The sequence below is a fragment of the Apteryx rowi genome, unplaced genomic scaffold, assembly GCF_003343035.1.
Source record: "Apteryx rowi isolate R43461 unplaced genomic scaffold, aptRow1 scaffold_338, whole genome shotgun sequence".
Classification (NCBI taxonomy): Eukaryota; Metazoa; Chordata; class Aves; order Apterygiformes; family Apterygidae; genus Apteryx; species Apteryx rowi.
The window spans coordinates 541,810-565,746 of NW_020449841.1; the positions used below are offsets into that span (position 1 = coordinate 541,810).

The window sequence follows — 23,937 nt, forward strand, 5'->3', positions numbered from 1 at the left end:
CTGCCCCGGCCCGAGCGCAGAGGCGGCCTCGGTCGCACCTGCCGGGGCCGCGGCGGGGTCTCCGTTGCTCTGCTTTGAGGAAGAGACCGAAAGAGCGCAGGTCCGTGACGGCCTTTCTGGTGGCGGGGCTGGGGGAAGGTCCCGTCCCCGGCCGTGGTGTGTCGTTGTCTCCGGGTGCAGAGGCGCCCCCGCTGCGGCTCGCTCTGGCTAGAGATGCGACTTCTTGCCTTAGTCGCTCGGACTGGTTCACTAGCGCTGCTCCTGCGGGGTTTGGGGGGGTGCGGATGCTCTGTTCTGGGAAAGCCCGTGTCTCTGCGTCCTTTCTGGAGCTTCTCAGCTCTCCAAGCCTTTACTGAGCTTGCCTCAGTCCTGGAGGGGCTTGTGCCACTTTGGGTATGCCAGAGAACATAAAGCTGTATGTTTAGAGAAGCCGTAGGGACAAAATAGACTCTGATTGAGCAGTCTTCTGCTGGAGTTCTCTCTCCTGCTTTGGGGAAAGTAATCTTCAGACAGGAAAATGAGAAGTTCTGTTTTCTAGCTGTTAATTCTCAGTCTGCTCACCTGCTTCTCTGAGTTTCTAGAGCTGCTGCCACCCTGGAGCTGAATCTGCCCTGTAGCAGTGAAAGTTGAAAAGCACTTGCTTTCCCACCACATACTCATATGTTTTCACCCACATCCTATATGGGTCTGAGCTTTTCTCTCTTTCTCTTCTCTTATTCCAGGAGTATAACAATAGAAATCATGCATTACATTTCTCCATAAGTACAGCTCTCATTATAATGTTAATATTTCTCTGTATACAAACAAGGGGTTACTTTGGTTTTTCACAAGCCTTCTTTCTGTCTCCAGGGTAATTATCCATTCACAAGAGAAAGAATACGCTGATCCAGATTATATTCCCATCAACAGCCGCTTTAAATGCATACAAGGTACTGACTCTGTTACAGTGGGCTCTCTAACCTTGTTGTGGCAGAAATCCACTGCTGTTTATCAACAAGAATGGAGTGAGGTCAGTGTGGTGCTTCTAGACCTGCCTCCTGAGCATCCATGTAGATTGAATGCTTCCTCGTGGAACTAAAACTTAAGAGTTTTTGGTCTCCTGCTTCTTCCAGATCTGAGTGGGGAGTCTTTCCATCTCAGCATACAGCTGCAATGAACTTGGCTAGTTCAGATGAGCAGTGAGCTTGGCTAGCTCAGTGTAGTAGGCATCACACAGAGCCACTGCCTTCAGCACTTGTCTCTAATGATTGAAAATTGATGGCTGCTGATAGCTGCCTGTCTTCTCCATAATGTCAAGAGCTGGGAGGAATAAAAGCACATTTTCCTGCATAAGTTTATGCTCTCTGTATAACTCAGCATAGTTCTGCCCATAATTTCTGCTGTGTAGACAAGCCATGAAGTTCATTGGTAGGATCATATGGGAAGAAACTTTTGTTCGTGCATACACAGGGACTTTGGAGTACAGAAATGTCAGGTTGGTGCTTTTCAGAGGAACTACACCGATGTGGAACAAAACATCCAGATGTACGAGAACTCTGAATGTTAGGAATCTCCCCTGTGACACTTTGATTGTGGAGAGTGTCTGTCTAGGCTGCCCAAATATGACTGTTCTCTCTGCTGGAGCCATTATTATTGCAGAGATGTAAATTAAAGCTGTTTGTTCCTTTGTCAGGATTCTTCTGTGGCTAGAAGCAGACAGCATGCTTTTATTGAGTACTGAGTTACCGCAGCATTCACTGTGAACTCTCTTGATCCTGTTTTTCTCTCTTCCAGAAGCAGAAGAGACTCTACTGATTGATATAGCGACAAACAGTAAGTTGTATAACCAAGACAGTCACATGGCTAAAGCTTTCAGCAAACAGGTTGCATGTTGGTCACAAATGTATGCTTTTTTCTCTTTTGCCTGCTATCTCATACTCTTCTTCCATACTCTGTGTTTGTCTTTTCGTTAGGTATGGATTGTATTTTCTGTAATGCTGTAATCTGGCTCTTTTATGCTTCCTAATAGGCATTGAAATGTCATGACAAACATGGTCTAAATGCCTGGATGGAGGAATTGCCATTTGGTTAAACTTTAACTTCTGAAGTATTTCCCCAAGGTCCTGCCCAGCCCTCTGAACCTTTCTCATTTCCCTTCCATCTGTTTGACTTGAACTTGAGCCTAGTTTACTGTCTGCCTTTTTAGATGGGTATTTGCAGTACTCTGTCTAGGCACTGCTTCAGCCTCTCCTTTAGAGAAATTTTTCTCGCTACTTTTAGAGCTCTTCTCCGCCTGGCAGCAGGGGGAGAGAAGTGTTCTTAAAACCAGGAAAACGTGACTGATGATCCTCCAAATGTGGCAGACTCTCAGAAGCACAGGGAGGCTAGCTTAGATGCAAATTTGCATAGGAAAACATAGGTGGATGTTTGCTTCCATTGGTGAGCTCAAAGGATACCTAGTAAGCCTGGTCATTGGGAGGGCATAATATCTGTGAACAAGACTTGACTGTGTCTCTGTGTGTCTGTTTTTATGCCTGAAGAAGGCTGCAAGATCCGGATACAAGGTGACAAGACAGCTGAACGGCTCTTTGAAATCCCTGATGAGGAGCGTTGCTTAGGCTTCCTTTCAGAAATACAGAGCATACAGGAAGGTAACTAGACCTATAGTTGTTTGTTACATCCTCAGATCACAAGCGGTTTCTGATAGGCCTGGTTTTGGGGGGTTTTTTTGTTTTTTTGTTTTTTTTCCAGCTCACTTGAAAGCTTCTCCTCCTGAAAATAAGGACCCAGCCAGCTGGCATCAGGTGAAGAACCTCACAGGCCTATCACAGGCCTCTGTTTCAGGTACTGAAGTGATCGTCACCTTTGTATGCACTGTGGTCAGTGTGTTATAATGGGGCCCTCAGTGGCAGGGAGCTGTGGTTGACCCTGCACTCAGCAGTCTGGCTAGTACTTCTGCTCCATTTCCTGACCCCACCTTATCTTGCAGAAAATAAAACGTCCTGGTCCTTGGGCTCCGTTGCCCTGGACTGTCCCTTATTGAGTTCTGTCTTCTGTCTAGTGCCTTGGTTTGCATATGTTAAGCTCTGTTCTGCTTTGGCCTGTGGTTAGTACCCGTTTCTCTCATTCCGTGTCATCAGAGATGGTATATCGCTATTACCATATGCTCTTTCACTTTCTGTGGAATTATATTGCTCCCTTCTTGTTTTCAGGTGTTTTAAATAGTGTTTGAGGGTGTTGTGCTTGGCTTCTTCATTATAGGAGCTCTGGGGTTTGAGGATGACTTCAATACTATAAGCCTGGAGAAGAAAAGAAACGTACAAAACCACCAAATGGGATCTCGCCGGGAACCTCCACCTCCTCCTGTGCCTCAAAATAGGCAGTAAGTAGCATGGTTGATCTGTTCCCTTTTTTATCCTCTTCCTAGACAGCAGGACCAGTTTTAATTCTGCTCTTGCTTCCTTCCTAGATTTCACCGAGAGAGTACATCAAGGGACCAGCCAAAAGTAACCAACACTATGCGCAAAATATTTTTGCCCAGCACCCAGTCAGGACAAAGAGAAGGTCTCATCAAACATGTGCTTGCCAAGAGAGAGAAGGAGTTTGTTAATCTTCAGAACTTCAGGTCAGAGTTGCTTCCAGAGCTGTGACTGAGCAACAGTGTGCATAGATGGACGAAGCTTCTTCATCTCTTCTGTGAGCTCATATCTAGTCCAGGTTTAAAATTTGACCACTGCTGATGGGTAGTCAGCTTGGATGGCTAAGCAGGGGTCAGAGCACATTCAAAGTGAACAGATGTCTACAGTGCAGCTTCTCCTTTTGCATCGTTACCCCTACGTGTGTCAGATCTCTTGACCCTCAAGTAAGGCTGAAGCAGCTGGGCAGAAAGACGATAAAGGCAGCTTTGGTCATTACGCTCTCTTAGTGTCACCATACATGAATTTTAAGAGCCAGAAGTTATTTGCTGTCCCCAGTGAAACGTCTTCTGTTTTGCAGCATTCAGTAAAATCCCTCAGATTAGCATCACTGAAAATGAGCCAAATCTAGAAGTATTTTCAGTTAACCTCTAGTTTGCATGACCCTCTGCAGTGACAGCTCACACGTTGTGTCTGCTCCCAGCCTGGATGCTGCTGTATGTACACTGGAGAGACTGAGCTAATGCAGTATTTATTTTGTTTTCTGACAGTTCAGCTGCTTCTGTGTTGCAGATTTTTTGTGGGGACATGGAATGTGAATGGGCAGTCTCCAGACAGCAGCTTGGAGCCCTGGCTTGTGTGTGACACGGAGCCTCCAGACTTCTATTGTGTCGGGTGAGGAGTGATGACCTCATGTTTACTTATGGTGCTAGGTTTCTTGTTGCTCTTGCTTGGGCACTGGTGGATTGTATTTATTTTAAGTTCCTGTCATGCTCTCAAAGGTTCCACAAAGCGGAGCTATGCCTCAGAAGAGCAGTCTTGGGGAAAACAGTCATTTGGATGAGGCAGAACCTCAGATTAAACAGGAGGCTGGTATGACATAACAAAGCAGATTTTCCTTGAGGCATCCCCTGAGCCCTTTGGTTGTCCTCAGACTAAAAGTAATACCTCTCAGGGAGATCGTTTCTAAAGTGACTTTCAGTAAGGTCTCTAAGGCACTGTGGTGAAATTCTGATGCTTTATTTAGCAAGTGGCAATGAGAAGTTTTTCTTCCAAGAAAAGATACTCAGAGTTTCACATTGGACCCTCTTGTAGAAAGAGGCTGATTTGTAGGAGAGGTGGGATGTGCTAAGCTGGCTTGGTTTTAGGTTCCAGGAACTGGACCTCAGCACGGAGGCTTTTTTCTACTTTGATTCTGCAAAGGAGCAGGAATGGCTGACTGCTGTGGAGAAGTCCTTGCATCCTCAGGCTAAGTATAAGAAAGTGAGTCCTATTCAGTTACATGGGATTATTGTCACAGAGCTAGCCTGATTGGAAAGAAAACAAAAATGGGCTTCCCCTTTCTTCACCTAACCCAAAGAGCAGAAAACAGAGGAATCAAGGGTGTGTACTTGGCATGTGTGTACCTGTGTATCATATACACTGAAATAAATCTGGAGAGTCTATTTCTGTCTCACAATCATAGGGGAATATTTTACTTTGAAATAGAAGTTTATAAAGCCAAAGATCAGAATAACTCTAAAGTAAAAGAGGCAGGCGTGAGGAAAGTAATGTGCTCAATAAAATCATGGTAATGGGTTCAAATTCTGTGTTACTCTCTCACCTTTGTACTATAGAACCAAGATGTGTCTTGAGCTGTAAATTAAATGAATAGCTTTTCTGTGAAGGAACAGAATAATTTATCTCGAGAGCAATCTTCCAGATACCTGAGGACAGAGTTACTTCAGTTATGATAGCTGGACTTTATTCTGGCTGGTTTAGAGTAAACAGTTGGTTTTCTGTTCTGCCATAGCAAAGTTGCCTTTCTGCTGTAGGTAGCAGCCCTAAGTACATTAACCAGTTTCCCCTTCTTCCTTAGCCTGTGCTTTCTCTGTCACACACCTGTGCTTGCTTTGTGTTGAGCTCAGTGGCATGTGATACAGATAATCAAAAGCAGGAACAGAGCACCTTGTTGGATTGAGATTCAAAAAAAGGGGAAGCTAGGAGTCATGACCTGAACTGAAGAGAGGCTGCTGTTCCTGTGCCTTTGCTTTACTGTTTTTTTCAGGCAAATTTTTCTGACCCTTGTGAAAAGGAGAGAGCACGATATGGCTGCAGGCAGGGGGAAGTGACTGAAACCGTAGATAAGACTGGTGGTTGCATGCAAATTTCAGTCCTGCAGAGTATACTGAATGCTCTGGCTCTTCCAGTGTAGTGCTGTGGGGATGGTTTAAGCTTCTTCCTTCACTACACAGGCTTAATCCCAATACATTTTAATATTTTTACACTGCTGTAATGAGCCAGTAGACTGTGTGCTCAAGCTGATTAGGCCTTCTACCTGGCTTTGGAGGTGGGGACCCCAGCCTTGGTTTTGAAGGAAGCTCATGGACAGAAGTGCAGTGGCATAGCATGTGTCAAAGAATTAGTGGCAGACCTGAGATCCCTGATGGAACAGTGTATACTGGCACTGTGTTAACATATGTCGGTTGAGCCCTGCGGAATAACCTCATCTCCAGAAAGGGATGCTTTCCATTAGAGAAGAAATGTTTTCTGAAAAGCGGACAGTTCATATAACATAGGGATGCTGCCTTTTGATACCCTGTATGTCAGGCATATTTGATCTCAGGAAATATGTACTTTTCTGTCCATTTCTCTCTGATGCATCCCACTGGTTTTGCTGTAGCTCTGAGTAAGCAAAGATGAGCACCTACCCTCAGCTGAACCCACAGCCCTCAGTGACATTCATAACCGGAAGCCTTCTGTGACACGCGTAACTAGCTTGCTCAACTTCTTCTTCTGGTTGTTTTGCTGATTAGAGTAGTACTTAGTATAAAAGGCTGCAACTTAAGGAACAGACTCTGCATGTTTGTTACCTCACAAGACAGCACTGTTTGTAGAGAAACACCAAAGAGTTGGGGATGTACGGAGCTCAGCACCGCTAATGGCCAGCTGCTGTTGGAGGATGATAGATTGTCCTCCAAAAACTAGCTTTGGGAAAGGAGGTCCTTTGGGTGGTGTTGCAAGCAGGGATTAAGTACAAAACACGATGGGGGACTGGGAGGCTCAGAGAAGCAGAGCATCAGGTGGAACAGGCAAATCAGAAGTGCTTTTCCACTGCTTCTCTGGGAGTTCAAGGTACCTTTTATTTTTGCAGGTGCAAGTGGTCCGTCTAGTTGGGATGATGCTACTTGTATTTGCTAAGAAGGATCAGCTGAGTAATATCAGAGATGTCATGGTAGAGTCTGTGGGCACTGGAATCATGGGAAAGATGGTGAGTCACCTAGGCCAATTTGTTGCTCCAGTGTATCCATGTGAGAAATGGCACAGTCTGGTTTTGTTCATATTTCTGTTCCATCCCCCTACTCTCCCTGGTGTCTCTTGTGTGTTCTTGTCTAATGACGGTCGATACCTCTCTTCCCAGGGTAACAAGGGTGGTGTGGCTGTGAGGTTTGTGTTCCACAACACGACATTCTGCATTGTCAATTCCCACTTAGCTGCTCACGTGGAGGACTTCGAGCGGCGAAATCAGGATTATAAGGATATCTGTGCTCGGATGACTTTCACAACCCCTGATGACAGTCTACCTCAGCTCAACATCATGAAACATGAGTAAGTTTCTCTTGCCATTTTCCATTCCTGAAGCCTAAGAAAATTGCAGCAACAGGAGCCTTAGCACAGATAAATTTTCTGGCTTAATTAACAATATAACTAAAAATGCCAAGGTCTCTTGTGTGCTAGAGCTTCTGCAGTCAAACTAGCAGGTCGCCTCTTGCTGTGGTGACTTGTGCAACCTGTCTCTAGCAGCCCTATTCTCATGTGTTGTATATAATACTTTTATTTCAGCAGGCACCGTTCATGAGTTGGTGGCTGAATGTTACAGGGTTTGAAGAAACTGGGGTGGGGATTGTGATGAGAAATGGAGTATGAACAGTGGAAGGAAAGGAAGAGCAGGACAGGAAGAAGCTTTGCGTGGAGTGCTCTTTAGGCTTTTCTGAGCAACAAGTGCTTACAATTGCTGTTTCAGTTTCTTCTTAAGTGAACCAGATGATATGCAGGCGACACTTGATTCTTCTGGAGTGACGGTGGTGTTGCGTAATCCAAATAAAGTCAAAACGTGTTCAACAAAGCACGCAAATTAAGTTTGCATAAACTTATATACAAATGATTAATACTTCTGTACTTAATGTTTGAACTATTGAAAACTGAAAATAAAATGTAGAATGGATTAATACAGAAAAACCTTCGAACATTAGCTTATACTTGATAATCCACTAATGGAAATTTTGAGGGTTGACTGTAAACAGGAAGAGCTTTGATACTAGAAAGGGGTTTAGATTTTAATCCTTGAGTGAAACTTTTATGGAGTAAAGGGATAGCATACCACCGGTGTTAGTTCTTCAGCTGCTGACAAAGAGAAAGCAGTAGGTCTGTTTGAAAGCCCAGAGAAGAACAGAGTAAGAGCCAGTGCTGATGACTGCAGGGATGTGGCTGATGGAAAAGATAGCACAGTAACATTCTGCAGATCATAAACTCCATGGGAGCTTAACTCTGCTTTTGCCAATTTTAGACTGATCAGTCTTTGCTAGGTAGATGTTAAAGTAGTGGCCTGATATGATTACAAAAAAGATAGTGGAAAACAAACTGGTAAAACCATAGTATCGTATGAGGTATGAGTGCACAGATAGATGCACATAAGCTGGCATAGCTGGTTAACGAGCAGGAATGGGCTCTGTCATTGCCCTTCTTTGTACAGAAGAAAAGCTTGCACACTAGATGGGTTCTTGTAGCCTGAGAAATTGTGAAGCCAGCTGACGTATGCTGGTTTCATTTCAAGAGTGGTGGTGTTTTCAAGGCTTTTTTTCAGACTAAGTCAAACTCAAGCATCTCATTAAACTGAGTCTTCAATCCCATGTGGGATTCCAAAGGAGATGGAGTTAGTATTTTTGTTATCTGCCACCATTAAAAATCTCTACTGTCAGAGTCAGTCTTCCAAGTCTGCTGCTGTTCCATGTGTCTCAACCTTAATCACCAGCAGCCAGCTGTTCTCCTACCTCCCTTCTTTCCTGTGTAGCTTATGATACTAACTACTGGCTCTTCTCTTCCGTGTTTGTGTTTGTTTTCAGTGTTGTCATCTGGTTAGGAGACTTGAACTACAGGCTTTGTCTCCCTGATGCCAGTGAGGTGAAAAGTCTGATCAGTAAGAATGAGCTTCAGAAATTGTTGACATATGACCAGGTCAGTGAACTCCACCTGTTTGCTCAATGCTTGTATGATCATCTTGGCTTGGCTATTATCACAGACACCTGTGATAATAGACTCTAGACAGAACTCGGGATGTCTTAGTGACATGGATTTTCTACTATAGACATCAACCCTCTAAACCAAAATAGACTGTATTCGATATTGGGATTAACTGAATTATTCAGGAAATTACTATACAAGCTTCTCTGTCTCTCACTGGAAGATTTATCTCTTACATGCAAACTACAAGCTAGAATGTTTGAGTTTGTAACAGTGATAAAAGCTTCCGTAGTCAATGTCCTGGAAAAGGTGTTGATTTGGAGACTAGCGCTTGTAGTCAAGGCTCTCTGCTCAGCTACTCTGACCTAAATTCTGTGCTGGAGTCTGCACCGCTCAGCGTTTCTCTGCAGCACCCTGGAAACTGAGACAGCACCAGATGTGCCTTTAAAATGAAGGATTGTATCCATGAAATATGAACAAAAATAATGTAATATCATCTCTGACACACAATTTAATGATATATCTGATTGATTCTGTTCTATCGTTCATTTTTACTGTATTGCAGAACTTCATGCAGAAAACAATTGCAGCTTAGATTTTTGTGAGAAGAAACTAGGAAATTTTTCAGAAGAGCAAGAGAAAAGGAAGATAGTGTCAGGTTGTCAGCCAAGCACACTCTGGGGGCTTTTGCTAAAATGATTGGCAGTGAAGTATTAATGATGGCGATGCTTAAGCCTGAAAGCTAATGAAGGGATTTAACACTTAAGTGGAATGAGTAATATTTCCCTTAACTATTGTTTTATGCTGTCTGAGTGTTCTGGCAAGCAGTGTTGTGTCGACTTGTATTCAGTCTGTTTAGAAAAAATTCCATGAATGTGCTGAATTTCTATCTTTGTTAAAGGTGTAGTATCTGAGGTGTGGTTTTCAGGATGAGAGGTAGAATCTATGGTGATTTCCATAACCATGGGATGCAAATGCTCTGTCTGTAACTGCTTTCCAGAACTGTGCAGTGTGGGATTCTGTTGGTTGGGCTTTTTTTCCTCTTCTCCCCTCTAAGAAATGTTGTTTTCCTGCCTCTAGTTGAATATTCAGCGTACTCATAAGAAAGCATTTGCTGATTTCACTGAAGGAGAGATTAAGTTCATCCCCACATATAAATATGACTCTAAAACAGATCGCTGGGATTCCAGGTAAATATGCTGCTCATGGACAAGTTTACCTATGGCCTAAAAAGCATTTTCTCACAGGACTTGATTTCCTGCTTCCTAGAGCTAGAAATACTTCAGTTTTACGATGATGGTTGGAGTAAACAGGCAGGTTTATAATCCTTTATTTCCTGTACTTTCTGCAATAAGCAGAGACTGTATATGTTGGCCAGGCACATGACTTGAGACCTCAGTTGTTGCTGATTCCAAAGCATGAAAGAGGGTAAAGGATGAACTCATAGGAGACCTGCACTGGGAGGATTTCTTACTGCTACCAGAGACAGAGGAACAGTATAAAAGGAATTGAAAGGATAGAAATGCAGTCTCTGAGTCATACTGTCCCCTGACTCGCACACCAGCAAGGGCTGGCTACCTTGCGATAGCAACAGTGATTCCTGCTTGCTCTATGTTTCCCCAAGACGCTTCTGCTTCTGCTGCAGCAGCTTGCTCTGAATGGAGAAACTCCCAAGGAAGAGTTTCAAACAAACCATATAGCAGTCAGGTTTTACTCTGCCTGTGTTTATGAATCAGCACAGTACTTAAACTGGAGAAGGATAACCCAAGATTCAGACTTCATAACATGGTGGTAATAACTGAGTAGACTTTCCGCAGTGGAAACAATGGGCAATGGTTCAAGCTGTAGTGTGCAGTAAAGTCTGGCAGCAAAAGAAACGCAGCTTGGGTCACAGTACACATGGGCTCAGGCTATGGGAACAGTCCTATTTGAGATCATTTTGTTTCCTGATGCTGCAAGGGGCAGGAATTTAACTGCTATATAGGGAAATGGGAAGAAAGCAGAAGAAAGGACATAGTATTCAAGTTGAGGGAAGTGGCAGGAATTCATCCCGTCACTGCTGATGCAGCCATTGATGGTGGGGTTGGGGGGAGTTGCCTAGCTGTGAGAAGGAACAGCTTGGATGGTTTATTAGGAGTGCTGGATTCCCGTGGTAACCGGTGTTTCTTTGCAGTGGAAAGTGTCGTGTGCCAGCATGGTGTGATCGAATCCTCTGGAGAGGGGGGAACATAAATCAGCTCCGGTATCGCAGTCATATGGACCTGAAGACTAGTGATCACAAGCCAGTCAGCGCGCTTTTCCGCATTGGGGTAACTTCCTTTATATGCTAGAGTAGGATCATGCACAATTGTTCATTCCTTTAAGATGATTGTGTAGTCAAGACACTTGTGTGAATGCTGTTGCAGAAGGATAAAGTATGTAAAAATAAGGAGTGTCCATTTGGCAGGTATGCTGCTATTTGGCAGCCTTGCTGGCTTCATCTCAGCAAACAACTCAGCATCTGTGGTCTTCATGTGCAATGCAGCTTAGCTGTGCGATGCTGAGACAGTGTTATGCCACATTAACGCAGGTGATTGCTGGAGTTTATCCCAGCAAGTGTGGTCCTGTAGTCAGTAGAAAGACAATCCAATAGACTGCTTTAATGGTGCTGCTTAGCTTCCAGATATAACCTGCGCTATCTGCCACGAGAATGAGCTCTGGAGGAGTTTGCAGGTTTCTGCTGTGTTCCCCAGTAGAGCACAGTAAATAGTTGTGCCTGCTGTCATAATGTTGCCTCTGATGTGTTAAGAGAGAGGGTCACTGGTTCACATCTGAATTTGTTTGATGGTGAACAGCTGGCAGCAGATCTGCGGTTCCTAGCTTGCTGAGTAGAGATAGAGCCCGTGTCCATTTTTGCTAGCTCCTGCTGTCTGAGCAGCTCAGGTCTCCTGAAGGAGAGTCTTTTTCCTCTTTCACTGAAGAATCATGAGTAATGCTGCAAGATGCCAATGCTGTCACCCCCAGTAATTTCATAGTAGTGGATTTTTCTGTGACCCCCCCTTGGCCAGAAAGACCCCGGTAACATCTCTGCAGATGAAATTTGTTTAAAGTTGCCTGTGTAGCTTTGAAGACCATCTGTGCAAATTCTCTTAACCTCTAAGGTGCACACAAGAAGTGTTTGGAGAAATCTTTCACTTATGATGCAGTTTACTCATGACCAAGAGTTCCTATGATGCTGGTCAGAAACTTTTCTGAGTATTTTTTCTGATCTTCCACAGGTAAAGATTGTGGATGAGCAGAGATACCGGAAGGTGTTTGAAGACATAGTTCGTATGATGGACAGAATGGAGAATGATTTCCTTCCTTCACTGGAGCTAAGCAGGAGAGAAGTGAGAATGAAACCTGAAACACTGTCCACTTCCCAAACACAGCAGCTTTAGAAGTGCTAGATCAACCTTTAAAGACTTTGATTCACTAAACTGAGTTGTAGGAAATGAAACTGGATTAGAAGCGGCATCTTGTCTTGGCTCCTTGACAGGTCTTCTGTTAGGAGTTCAGAATTGTGCGGGAGCCTACCAGTCACAGGTTGCCACTGCAGAGTCTGGATGGCTAGCTGTGTCCCTTTGTGGGTACTAATGAGATTTGTTTCTTCTTTGCTCTGCAGTTTGAGTTTGAGAATGTGAAGTTCCGGCAGCTGCAGAAGCAGAAGTTCCAGATCACCAATAACGGGCAGGTCACCTGTCACTTCTCCTTCATCCCAAAGCTCAATGATAGCCAGTACTGTAAGCCATGGCTTCRGGCCGAGCCTTGTGAAGGTTACTTGGAGCCAAGTGAGTTGAGTTTTATTGCTGTCTCTAGACTGTGCTGGTGTAGAATGCCACCCCATCTCCAGTCAGTCCTTCCCCTCTTTCCTGTGTATCACCTTTCCTGCCATCACCCTTGTCTCTCTGTTTGTCTTCTCGCTCAATTTTGAGACCTTTGTCCCTGCAGCATATTTGTCCCTCTCATTCCTTGTGGAGAGTCTCTGTGTGTTCTTGAGAGCTTCTGCCTGTTTCAGATGAGAGTGTGGACATCTCCCTGGATGTGTACGTCAGTAAGGACTCAGTGACCCTTCTGAACTCAGGCGAGGATAAAATTGAGGATATTCTTGTCCTTCATCTGGACCGAGGGAAGGACTATTTTCTCACCATCAGCGGGAGCTACCTGCCCAGCTGCTTTGGCACCTCCCTGGAGGCTCTGTGCCGAATGAGACGACCAATCCGAGAAGTTCCAGTCACTAAACTCATTGACCTGGTAAGCAGCAGTGTTTCTGCAGTGCAGACTGGCATGAATGAGCATTCTGGGTTCACCCTGTGTGTCTGTTAACGGGGAAGAGAGCAAATTCTCTTCTGCTTACTCCTAAAACCAGGAATAATGCCTTCTGCTTGGGTCAGCTGTGCTGACTCTCAGCTGACTTGCTTCTTCCAGAGCTTCATGTGGTGTTTCATGATTCTCCCCTCCTATGGCTTTCTGCCTGTACTCTCCCCCCTGTCTCTTTGAATAAGTTCCAAATATTATGCTCTGCACTGACGTTTCATAAGAAGTATGACTGAAATGCTCTCTTCTGAGGTGCCTAGGTTCTCCTGCAATGGTGAGGGCTCCAATACCCTTTTCCATCTGGACACTTCTGACATTTGCGCTGCTCAGGGGAAGGAACAAACAGAAGCACAAGGACTCGCGAAAAGAATTTGACAATGTTAAATGTATTGATTAATACAACTCAGCAAATGACCGATCCTGCAGCCACTCTGGCCAGTCCCCATCACACTGACCACAGTGAGCAAGTTCTTCAGTGCAGGGATAACATCTCCTCTCCCCAAGCTTCATCAGGCCCTAGCATCAATCTCCATCCTTCTGAAGCTATTTGTATGAATATGTGGTGGTGCAATCATGTCCCAGCCATCTCTTGTCCTTTTGATTTCTCATAGTTGGTATTGGGATTAAACCCCATTTTTTATCTAAGTTCTTGTTTTCAGCCTGCATTTGTCTTTCTTCTATGATTTTCTTTCCTGACCTTGCTTCAGTGAGGTTTAGAAGTTCCTGAGTTTGTCTATTTACCCATTTTTCTTCAGGCAAGAAAGACATTTCTTTTTCTCTCAACTAAAAGATTAGGTCAGTCTGACTCTCTTCTTTTAGTTTATCTGGTACCTTTCCTCTCTTATACTTGTGGTCTCACCTTTCTGTGCATTTTTTTTCATCCAGTGGGATGCTGCTGTTTCATAACTGTGGATTTGACAGTCTCCTCTCCCACTTGCTTTTAAATCCTATTCTCTTCCCCTCAGCACCCCTCACTCTTCCAGCTTCCGCCTTCTGTAGTAGGTGACAACTGTTCTTGCGTGTCCAACTTGTTTAAAGAAAAAAAAAAATTTGTACTAGAAATTTTATTACATAATCACAAGATGAGGCTAAACAGAATCCAGGTGGCAAGATAGAGTCTTTGCCTCCTCAATTCAAACAACTAATCTAGGCCTCAGGCTCCTCGTACTTTTCAGTATCCTATTCAAAATCATTCTTCTTGTGTTAGAAATGTGTTCAGCTTGGTCTGGAGCATTTCATCAGTCTTGGCAGCTTCTGCTCTTGCTTTCTCCTGCTCAGCGCTACACACTGACTTCTCTCTTGATGAACAAGAAGTTGGGCCTAGACTCTTAGCTTCTGCCCTTGAAAACACACTTTATTACTTTTCTGTCTGACTAATTGTACTTTGAGATGTCTTCTGCTTCCTTTACCTCTAGATTTCCCTCTACTGTTATTCATTGAAGCCTGTAGGAGGTCAGGAAGCAAAACAATCTGAGAAGAGCAAAACATGAAGGCACTATGTGCCAAAATGCACAGCGAAGAAGCAATCTCTTTTGTAAGGTCAATTTAACTGTAGTACTTCAGTCAGGACATGTTAAGCAAGCTCAAGGACTTCAATATATAACTGTGCAAAGCAAATTTTAGTAGTTTAGATTATAGAGCTACTGTCATGCTAAAGCTATTTTAGGTCTGTTGTTTTTGACCATACCTGTGAGTTGAGAAATTCTTAGAGACAGGAAAAGCTGAGCGCTTTCTGCAGGGAAAACTGGTGGAGGTGTTAACCACTGTGCACCCCAGAAGCATTTTTGTCCAATTACATGCCCTTAGCAGTTGTTTGGGCTGTGTATGAGGAAGAAAATGTGCTTGTGTATTAAGAGCCGTTTTCTCTCCTGCATGTCAGGGCTTATTCTTTGCATCAAGGACTTTTCTCAGCCTGAGTGGACTGTGCAGGTTGCCTTCAGCAGAGGGAGATCTAGAGAATGCAAGAGGGCCTGAGAGCCACCTTGGTGCAGGATAGCAAAGTGTAGGTGGGAGCTTATTTTGAAATGCTTCTCTTAGTACTCCTGGGAGAAGCTGCTGGTACTCGAGCATTTTTCCTTTAGGATTTCAGTATTTGTCTTTCATCCTATTTTTTTCTTGGGATCCTACTGCGGACTTTAAAAAGCCCGTTGAAAAATCTTTGATAGGAGTAGGTTAGTCTCCCACAGCTGATAGTGTTGAGCACTACAGAAGAAGAGGTGAACAGCAGGGCAAGCAGTCAGGTGGAAGCAAGACAGTTGAGATGACTCATCCAGTTATGAAACAAGCCTCTCTTCTGTGCAGTGTGGCTCTGTGGTGTCTCCAAACCTGTGACTCTAAGGCCCTCCCCCTGTGTCTTGGAAGAAGACCCTGCACTAGCTCATGTTTGGAGCAAGCTGCTCTCTCTGAGAGGCCGGTCTGTTGGGGCTGTGTTAACATGTAGCAAGCCTGTCTGTGTGGGCAGCCTCCACAGGAGTCAAGTACTGCAGGAGGTGTGGGGGAGCCCAAGGCACTGCTTCCTGCCTCACCAAGGCACGTCCCTAGCTGCTGCAGCTACGTTTCCAGCTCAGTCCTTGAACAGGTTTCTACTGCTTCTGCACTGAAAGGTTTATCCACCAAAACTCAGATTTGAGCAACCTGCTTCTTCTTTCACCTTTGGACACCACTGAATGTAGCATCCTAAGCTTCCAGCCCACACTGCACTGTTAAATGGATGCTGTATTTCAGTATTGGCTGGGGGATCAGACACGCAGCCTAGAGGGGGCTTTGGCATGCTCCTAGTTGCAGAGTGTTAATGCTATTAGGTTGAGACAGACAAGCAGCATGGGGTTTTGAGCACAACCCCTCATTTCCCTGACTATACACAAAGCTGCTTAGGGGGCCTGTCAGTGACACAGCTGCCACGCACTCGGAAATACAGCTTTAGCCTGAGATAAAACATTTACCAGGCCTGATCACAAGGGAAGATGGTTGCAATAATACAGGGATATTTGTTTCTGATCGGGAAGATTCAAGAAGGGGAATGAGTGGGGACTTCTTCCTGGCAAATGCCTCTCCTCTGCCTGCAGCCTGGATGTTTACTAGCTAGTAAACGGTGCTGCTGCAAGGCCACTGGTAGGATTTCGTAGAATTTCTGACAGTTATGCATCATGTGAGCAGGATTTCTGCTAACTGGCAGTCAAATCTCCTGCTGCAGGTTTAGCTTTGGCCATGTCAGCAAAACGAGTGAAGGAACTGGCATTCAGTGGGCTCTCATAATGCAAATTAGGTTTCTGCTTAATCTTAGATCACATTCTCTCTGTTAATGATACTTTTTCCTCTTCTCTCTTTCCCACTCTGCTCTCAGGGAGAAGACAGCTTCTTAGAAAAGGTAACACAAGTGACTCCTGGGGAAGTCTGTTTCTTGCTTGTGTTTGTGAAGGATGAGAGTTTTTGCCTTGTTTTCTGCTGGAGAGGGAAGGGGAGGTGGTTCCAGAAAGGAGTGCTTGCTCCAGCAAAGCCTCTCACTGCAGCTGAGGGCTCAGAATAGATGAGAAAATGTAGGAGCACAAAACGACCCTGTAGCCAAGATGGGACCAGCCCAACTGAACTGCTTAAAGCTCACCTAATTTGCTTTAGGCAAAAAATACTCTGTACTGATCCAGGCATGAAAGGTGAATCTTTCCAGAAAAAATTGGCAACCTTTGGCATATCTGGATTAGCTCTAACCATGCATATAAAATGGGGTTCACCCTAGCAGCCTTTTCAAACATGTGGGGAGAGGACTGARTTAGCAATCTGAAATCTTTTGCTGTTTCCATCTTGGCATGTCCTCATGGAGGCATCTGGAAGGCCTCATGTAGGAGGCAGAAGTTTGTCTGCTTCCTCAAGCAGCAAAGCTCAGGCTGCCTAAGCGGGATCACTGCTTTGCTTTGCACTTGTGCTCTGCACTGGAGGCTAAATGAGTCAAACCTGTGTTTGAAAGAGCTGGTGGGAGACAGATGCTGTTGTGTGCGTAGCGGTGTTGCTCCTGCTCTCTTCCTGTGCCAGTTGGTAACCAGTGTGAGTGACTTTGTGTGAACTTCCCAGGCTGGGTGACTTTTCTCTCTCCAGGCTGTGAGTGCAGTGACAGAGTAAAATAGGAGAGGAAATGGATGCCCTCCTCTCCAAGAGGTATTGGACTCGGGTATTGAACCAGACAAAGCCCTCAGACTCTTTCCTGATCGTGAGAAAGGGAAGAGTTTGATGCCTGTCTCCTGGGAACACCCTTTTGCAGAACATCTCCCTTCCTGAACAGCGGGAGAGACCTCCCTTCTCTTCCTCGCACAGGGCAGGAGAGGGCGCTCAGTGCCCAGCCAATGCACAAGGATAGCTGAAAGCTCTGTCTTTGCCGCTGCCCCGAGGAGCTGGGGAGGCTCCCTCCTTGGGGATCTTCGCACTTCTCCAAGTCGTGCCCTGGGCAGCCTGGCAGGGTCGAGTGCTGCTCTGGCACTCAACACCAGTCCTCCCATGCCATGGAGTGTGGTTTTTCTATTTTTGAAGAACCCTTAGCTTTCAGTGAGGGTCCATAGGCCTTGCCTTTCCCCTTTTGGAGGAGAGCTGTAATGCACTCGCTTTTGCCTAACATGCTGCTCTCCATCCTTCCCTGTGTGTTCGGGTGGGTGAGGTAGATGTGCAGCCATGACCCAATGTCTGCTAGCTAGGTAAAATTTAGTGGTGCATGGGGACAAATTCATACTGTGCTGTAGAGCTGGTGTGGCTGGTGTTCTTGTTGGGAGGGACTCCTGTGCTGATCTGAGGTGTCTCTAGCTGCGCTGGGGGAAGCCAGACCCACCCCACGCTGGCTGTTGGTGACTATGTGCTGCAGAGGGGCAGAGATCACAGTTGTAATGTAAGCTGACAACAAAAATTAAGTGCTTTGCATTTGGCTTGTGGCACTCCTCTCTGTTGGTGTCCTTGTGTTGTGTTCCTGCTTGTGCCAGTCTCGTCTTGGTGGCTCTGCTGAATGTGCTTCTGGAGACCTGTGTGTGGCTTTCTTCTTGGAAGCACATGGAAACATGAATGACTAAAATGAGAATAAACTGAGACAATAAAACGTTGATCTTGTTAAAGATTGGTGTAGTGTAGATGGAGATTCCTAAGCAGTTGAGCTAATCAGCTGCCTCATATGAGTAAGCAGGAAAATATGACAATGGGATGAGGGTAGTCTCTATTCAGCAGAAACATCTCCTTAAAAAAAAAAATCAGTGAAGAAACTTTAGAAAACTGAACTGAATTTAGTGTTCAGAGAACTGATCATCAGAGCACACAGAAATCAGTAAATGAATGTCCTTGACTTTACATCCAGATGAGATCAGCTAGATGAGCAGGGAACTGCAGTGGGATTTAACCTAAAATGTGGAAGCTAAAGCAATTGGGGGACTTGAGAATGTTTGATCCTCTAGAGCATCAGCTGCAAGGTGGAAGTTATGATGTGACCAGGCCATCTTGGGTTGCAAGAGACCCATCCTGTGGGAGCCAGTGTATTTGAGGGGAAGCTCTCCTGGGGCGTCGCTAAAACTATTTGCTGTGGTTTTGTGGGGCAATGGGAAGGAGTGGAGCTGGCACCAATGGTGGGATGGCTCTGTGCTGTAAAAGCAGGTAGTGGCCAGATGAGTCCTGCATCCTGCTCTCTCCATCTCTAGGCATGCTTTACAAGACCATTACAAAGGGACGGAGGTTTTCCTGAAACTTTGTGTGCTCTTTGCCACCAGGAGAAATCAGTTCTGCAGATGGGCTCCCTGGACAGCGAGGATGCAAGTGAGATGCCACTGCAGGTGCCAAAGGAGATCTGGCTCTTGGTGGACCACTTGTTCAAGAATGCCTGCCACCAGGTGAGGGAGAGGGCCTTTGTCTGTGCAGTGAAGCTCTTGAGGGTTTGGTGACCTGGGAGACTGTACCTGATTCATCAGTAGCATCTAGAGATCAATTCCAGTTTGGTATTTATAAGGCAGGGCTTTTCCCCTATGCTTGAGGTACTGTTTGGGGGTACCAGCTTTCTCTCAGCATCTGTGGGAAAGGTGAATTTGTCTGTTCCTGTGCTGACTCCACTGTCTTTGGCAGGAGGACCTGTTCCAGACTCCAGGCATGCAGGAGGAATTGCAGCAGATCATCGACTGCCTGGACACCAGTATCCCTGAGACAATCCGTATCCTTGCTGAACCTGGCTTACCCTCCTCTTGGACCTGAACTTTCCCAGGAGCCCACTAACTCCCTTGCAGCAGAACTTGTCTGTGACTTTGTTTTGGCAGGGTCCCCACTGGAGGCCTGGCTCCCCTCTGTCCCCCCCACAGATAATGTCTCTCAAAGCTGAAGGCATGCTGGCTAAGCAGCCACGGGGCCAAAATTTTGGAAGCTGGAGGCTACTGTGAGGCCGTACCAAGTACTAGAGAATGGGTGCTGGGGGAGCATGATCAACCTAGTGAAGCAGAGCAGTTCTATGGGGCTGGGGGTATTGTGGAGGAACTGGTGGGCAAAGGTAGTGCTGTGTGGGTGTAACAACATTTTTCCTGGATAGGAGAGAGCAGAGGAGGGTGACTCTGGTGTCAGGGAGTAGTTTGGCAGGCACAGAGCTTAGCGCAGTCCTGCAAAGAAGAAGCAGAGGCCCAGCAAATAGGTAGGAGGTGAGGCAGGGAGCAGACTGGGGAAGGAAGGGGATCCAGCTGCTCAGTGTGTCCCTTTACTCCCCATGACCCAGCGGGCAGTAACCATTCTGTGGCTGAAGCACTCCTCATCTTCCTGGAGGCTCTGCCGGAGCCAGTGATCTGCTACGAGCTGTATCAGCGATGCCTCGACTGTTCGCACGACAGCCAGCTGTGCCGACAGGTGCAGTGCTGCCTCCATCCTCACGTCCCCTCAGTGCAGGTTTTGGGCAGCTTTCCCCTCTGCCTGCTCCTGTGAGCTCTGGCTTGGTCAGACTTGCTGGGCCTTGCTCCCTTCCCATGGGCTAGCAGGCAGCTTTGAGAGCAGGTGCTCTGAGGCCCTTCATGGTGGGCAGGATGGTGTGCGTGCTCTGGCAGTGCTCTTCTGCCCTGAGGTTGGCTTAGGCATCTCCTGAGGCACTGCAGTGCTTCCCAGCAGTCCCAGGAGAGCTGGTGCCTTCCAAAGAGATTCCAGATGTGCCCTGTGTCACCCTGAGCAAACAGGGACGAACAACCCCAGGGAATGGAAGAGCTTCCACCAGTCTCAAGGGCTTAAGCACCTGCTAAGAGCTGCAGTTGCTGTGCTTGCGCTAAGGACTACAACTGAGCGGAGTGGCTCTTAAAATAGCTGGTGGGGCAAAGAGCAAGACTAAGCGAGTGTCCTTGGACAGAGGAAGAAGTCAGGTGTGTTTTCAGTGCTAGCCTGGGGAAACCTCTCACCCTGGTCCTTGTGCTGTCGCTGTGCAGCCAGGGAGGTGAGAGTTGAGATATTGCTGGAAGATAAGCGGCAAAAAAGCACTGGTTTCTTCCTGGTTGTTCCTATAAGTAGCGTTAGCAGGAGCCAAAGCCTGTGCGTGCCATCATCCCTAGGCTACAGCCAGAGGCTTATTGCTTTCCTTCTGGCTTGTGACTTGCATTTGTGGTCATACAGTGGCCCAGAAGCAGTAGTAGGGGGAAGGCTGCCCATCTCGAGACCAGACTGCTGCAGCTGGAGTGATGGGTGCTTAGAGAGCTTCCTGTTCCTGTTTCTTTGCAGGTGATTTCTCAGCTGCCTCGTTGCCACCGCAGCGTGTTTCGGTACCTAATGTCATTTCTCCGGGAGCTCCTCAAATACTCGGAAGACAACAATGTCAGTGCCAACATGATTGGTAAGAGTGTGTAGCCTGCCTGCTCCCCTCTTGCTGCTGTCCCCGAAAAGTAACCCCTTCCCAGAGCCCTTCAAGGTCTCCATTCCTGTCTGATAACAGAATCTTGCCTCCCTGTGCAGCCACCCTGTTCACCAGCCTCCTCCTGCGGCCTCCACCCAATCTGATGGCAAAACAGACTCAGCAAGACCGCCAGCGTGCAATCAACTTCCTCTTCGGCTTCTTGCTTGCAGGGGATGAGGAGTGACCCCTGCATCTGTGCCAAAGCTGGGGCTCTGCACTGCAGGCCCTGTGCTGAGGCCAGGCCTCTGACAGTTCCCGAAGGTTGGAAGGCTCTAGGCTACTCAAAGTGCCGTGTTTACAGTCGGAAAGGAAGCGTTCTCTCCTTCCCGCTGCTGTACCCTACACTGCAGAGGACCTGCACGCTCATTGCACTGCCATCCAAGTCAGGAGCCTTCTGCTTTCTCCCTAGGATCTAGGTGGCCCTGCTGGTGCCCAAGCACTGTGCCGGCAGCCTGGCCTTCCCTTAGCGGTGTCACCAGTTCCCTTTAGCTGTGCTTCTCTCTCCTTTCATCCCCCAAGTCCCTGGAGTCATTGCTAGGAAGGGTAGAGATTGCAGGTGCTTTTGGAGGGCTGTGGCAGAGCTTTGGAGGGCTGTGGCAGAGCTGGCTGGTGCTCAGCCTACACGCTGTGTCACTGCGTGGGTGAGGCATGCATACTGGTGTTCCTGGTCAGCACCCTGTGGTCTGCCCTAGGCTAGCATTGGTCATATGTCACCCTCTGCCTTGAAGCAGACCAAGCTCACTCTGTTACCCCATCACTGTGCTATGAAGGCAGGACAGCAGCTGTACCAGGAGGGTTATCTGGATATTTGGCATATTCCCTCCCCTCCAGCAGTGTGTTATCCTCCTCCCTTGGTTTTGATTTATAAGGCTCTGGCACCCAGGCTTTCTCCCCCTCTGGCTTTCTGGCACTAGCATGTGGGCCTTGCTCTCTTCTCCTTTCCCTTGTGCCCTAGCTTTGCTCTGGGACATCTGGGTTTGTGGCTGGCTGTGGGAGGACCCTGGTTCAGGCAGTGCTGTTACRCTCAGCTTCTCTAGGGCTGTCCCTGTATGCTGGCACTGAGTAGGATGCACAGAACAGGATGCAGCTCGTGTCCCTCCCAGCCCTGCTTGATGAGCCTCAGGGGTAAGACCTGGTCTGGGTGACCAGGGTGGTGGTGGGTGCTGTCCTTCTCCTCCCTGAGGTGCTGCAAGGAGCAGGTGAGGGGAAATGAGCCATGAATCCACCTCAGGGCCAAGGGAGAGGCTGGTGGTCATGTGGGGGGCTGATATGCTGGGGTGGCTGTAGTGCTGGGGTCAGGCAGAGCTGGGGGGGGGGGCACCCCTTGGGGCTGGGCACTGATGCATGCAAGGAGGAAGGCTTGTCCTTACCAGAACACTAAGCAGAGACCTGCCAACTTGGGCCATGAGCCCAGACAGGGACCCCCTCCCCCTTGGGACCTTTAGTGTGGGCTGTGACAGGAGCTGCGTGGCCTCAGCCAGAGGGGAGTCCACAGTGAGAGGCGGGATGAGTTGGGGCTTGCGTCCAGGAGAAGCTGGCTTCCTTGCTGGCTCCCATGCTCAGCCTGAGCCCTGTGGGGCCCGGCCATGTCCTGTGCTGCTCTGTGTTCCCTGTGCCCTGGCTGAGCTGCCAGAGGCTCCTGTACCTTGTGCTCTTCTTTTTTTTATTTTTAAATTACATAATTTATTGGGAATCCGTTTGTTCCAAATAAACCTCCATTGTGCAATGAGTAGGTTTGCTGGGCTGGGGCTGGCCTCGCTGCTTGCGTTGAGCCTGCCGTCCCTCCTGCATTTGCTCTGCAGCGTGTGCTAGGGGTGGCCGTTCCTGGCCTGCGTTGCAGCACAGTACAGAACTGCAGCTCCACCGTCTCCTCCCAGCCCACAGACCCAGGGCTTTGGGCTGTGGCTCTTTCTGGGCACCTTCAGAGGCTGCCCCAGGGGTGCAGTTGGAGACCTGGTGCCAGGGTGCTGAGCATCCCCTGAGCACCAACAGCCAGAGGGGCAGCTGGGCTTAGCCTGGCATCTTCTGCTTTGACCTGGGGAGGGATGCAGCATCAACCCCTTAGCCATTGTCTGCCTCCCTCTCTCTCATCTCCTGCCTCCAAATACTTCTTTCCAGCCCTGATGCCACTTGCTGAGGCTTTCCCCTACCACCATGCTGGAGTGTCATCCCTTCCTTGCAGCTTGACCACAGACAGTGGGAAACTGCAGGCAGATGTCATCCCTTGCCGTACAGAGGCAGCCTTGCCTGGCACCTCCAGCCCGCGTGATGCACGGAGACTGGCTATGGCCTTTCCTGGGCCACAGCTTCAGTGTTGGATATGCTCAGCTGTGGGATCGTGCCTCGCCATCCCCAAAGAGAGCAAAGGCCTCAGGTCTTCCCCTGCCAGCACGGGGCAGAAATCTCGGCCATCCTGGGGGGATGCCAATTCACAGCATGGCACGGAGCTCTCGGTATGCCCAGGCGGTGATGGCCACAGTCCCTTCCAGCCACGCTCACTCAGCAGCTGGATCAGCAGTGGAGAAAGCAGGGCACATCCTGCCTCAGGAAACGGCCGCCGGTGACATATCCATCTGCTTCCTGCCGTCTCCTTGAGAGCAGGGCTCTGCCTGGGCAGCTGCACTTGGCTGTGTCACAGACTGGACCGGCACAAGGTGTCGGCATTGTTCCCGTGGCCACTGCATTCCTGGCACTGCCGGCGGAAATGCCAGAGAGAGCGCGAAGTCCTGCCGCTCTCCAGGGATGGGCCAAGGGATGGGCCTGCACTGGGCTTGGCCAACGACAGAGGGGTCGTTGGGGGACCAAGGTGGCTGTTGGCACACCACTGTGACCCACACATGGAGGTGGGGTCTTGTATGTACCATATAGCCTGCCAGGGCCGCCAGGATAGCCTGACGGTGCTTG

At 47.6% G+C, this 23,937-nt stretch overlaps 1 protein-coding gene across 1 annotated transcript in view; it reads left to right on the plus strand.

Annotated features, from left to right (window-relative positions):
* Positions 1 to 22,762, plus strand: part of OCRL (OCRL, inositol polyphosphate-5-phosphatase) — a 26,301-nt gene extending 3,539 nt beyond the window's left edge. The window contains exons 2-24 of the mRNA XM_026072178.1: positions 21 to 100; positions 850 to 929; positions 1,774 to 1,812; positions 2,520 to 2,630; positions 2,731 to 2,823; positions 3,241 to 3,361; positions 3,449 to 3,604; positions 4,188 to 4,289; positions 4,763 to 4,877; positions 6,748 to 6,864; positions 7,015 to 7,202; positions 8,717 to 8,828; positions 9,915 to 10,024; positions 11,008 to 11,143; positions 12,092 to 12,202; positions 12,478 to 12,643; positions 12,871 to 13,106; positions 16,513 to 16,536; positions 18,899 to 19,018; positions 19,248 to 19,332; positions 19,882 to 20,009; positions 20,862 to 20,973; positions 21,093 to 22,762. Of these exons, the coding sequence (XP_025927963.1) occupies positions 21 to 100; positions 850 to 929; positions 1,774 to 1,812; positions 2,520 to 2,630; positions 2,731 to 2,823; positions 3,241 to 3,361; positions 3,449 to 3,604; positions 4,188 to 4,289; positions 4,763 to 4,877; positions 6,748 to 6,864; positions 7,015 to 7,202; positions 8,717 to 8,828; positions 9,915 to 10,024; positions 11,008 to 11,143; positions 12,092 to 12,202; positions 12,478 to 12,643; positions 12,871 to 13,106; positions 16,513 to 16,536; positions 18,899 to 19,018; positions 19,248 to 19,332; positions 19,882 to 20,009; positions 20,862 to 20,973; positions 21,093 to 21,217 (2,667 nt within the window). The 3' untranslated portion in view covers positions 21,218 to 22,762. The remainder of the gene's footprint in view (positions 1 to 20; positions 101 to 849; positions 930 to 1,773; positions 1,813 to 2,519; positions 2,631 to 2,730; positions 2,824 to 3,240; positions 3,362 to 3,448; positions 3,605 to 4,187; positions 4,290 to 4,762; positions 4,878 to 6,747; positions 6,865 to 7,014; positions 7,203 to 8,716; positions 8,829 to 9,914; positions 10,025 to 11,007; positions 11,144 to 12,091; positions 12,203 to 12,477; positions 12,644 to 12,870; positions 13,107 to 16,512; positions 16,537 to 18,898; positions 19,019 to 19,247; positions 19,333 to 19,881; positions 20,010 to 20,861; positions 20,974 to 21,092) is intronic.
* The last annotated feature ends 1,175 nt before the right edge of the window (positions 22,763 to 23,937 follow it).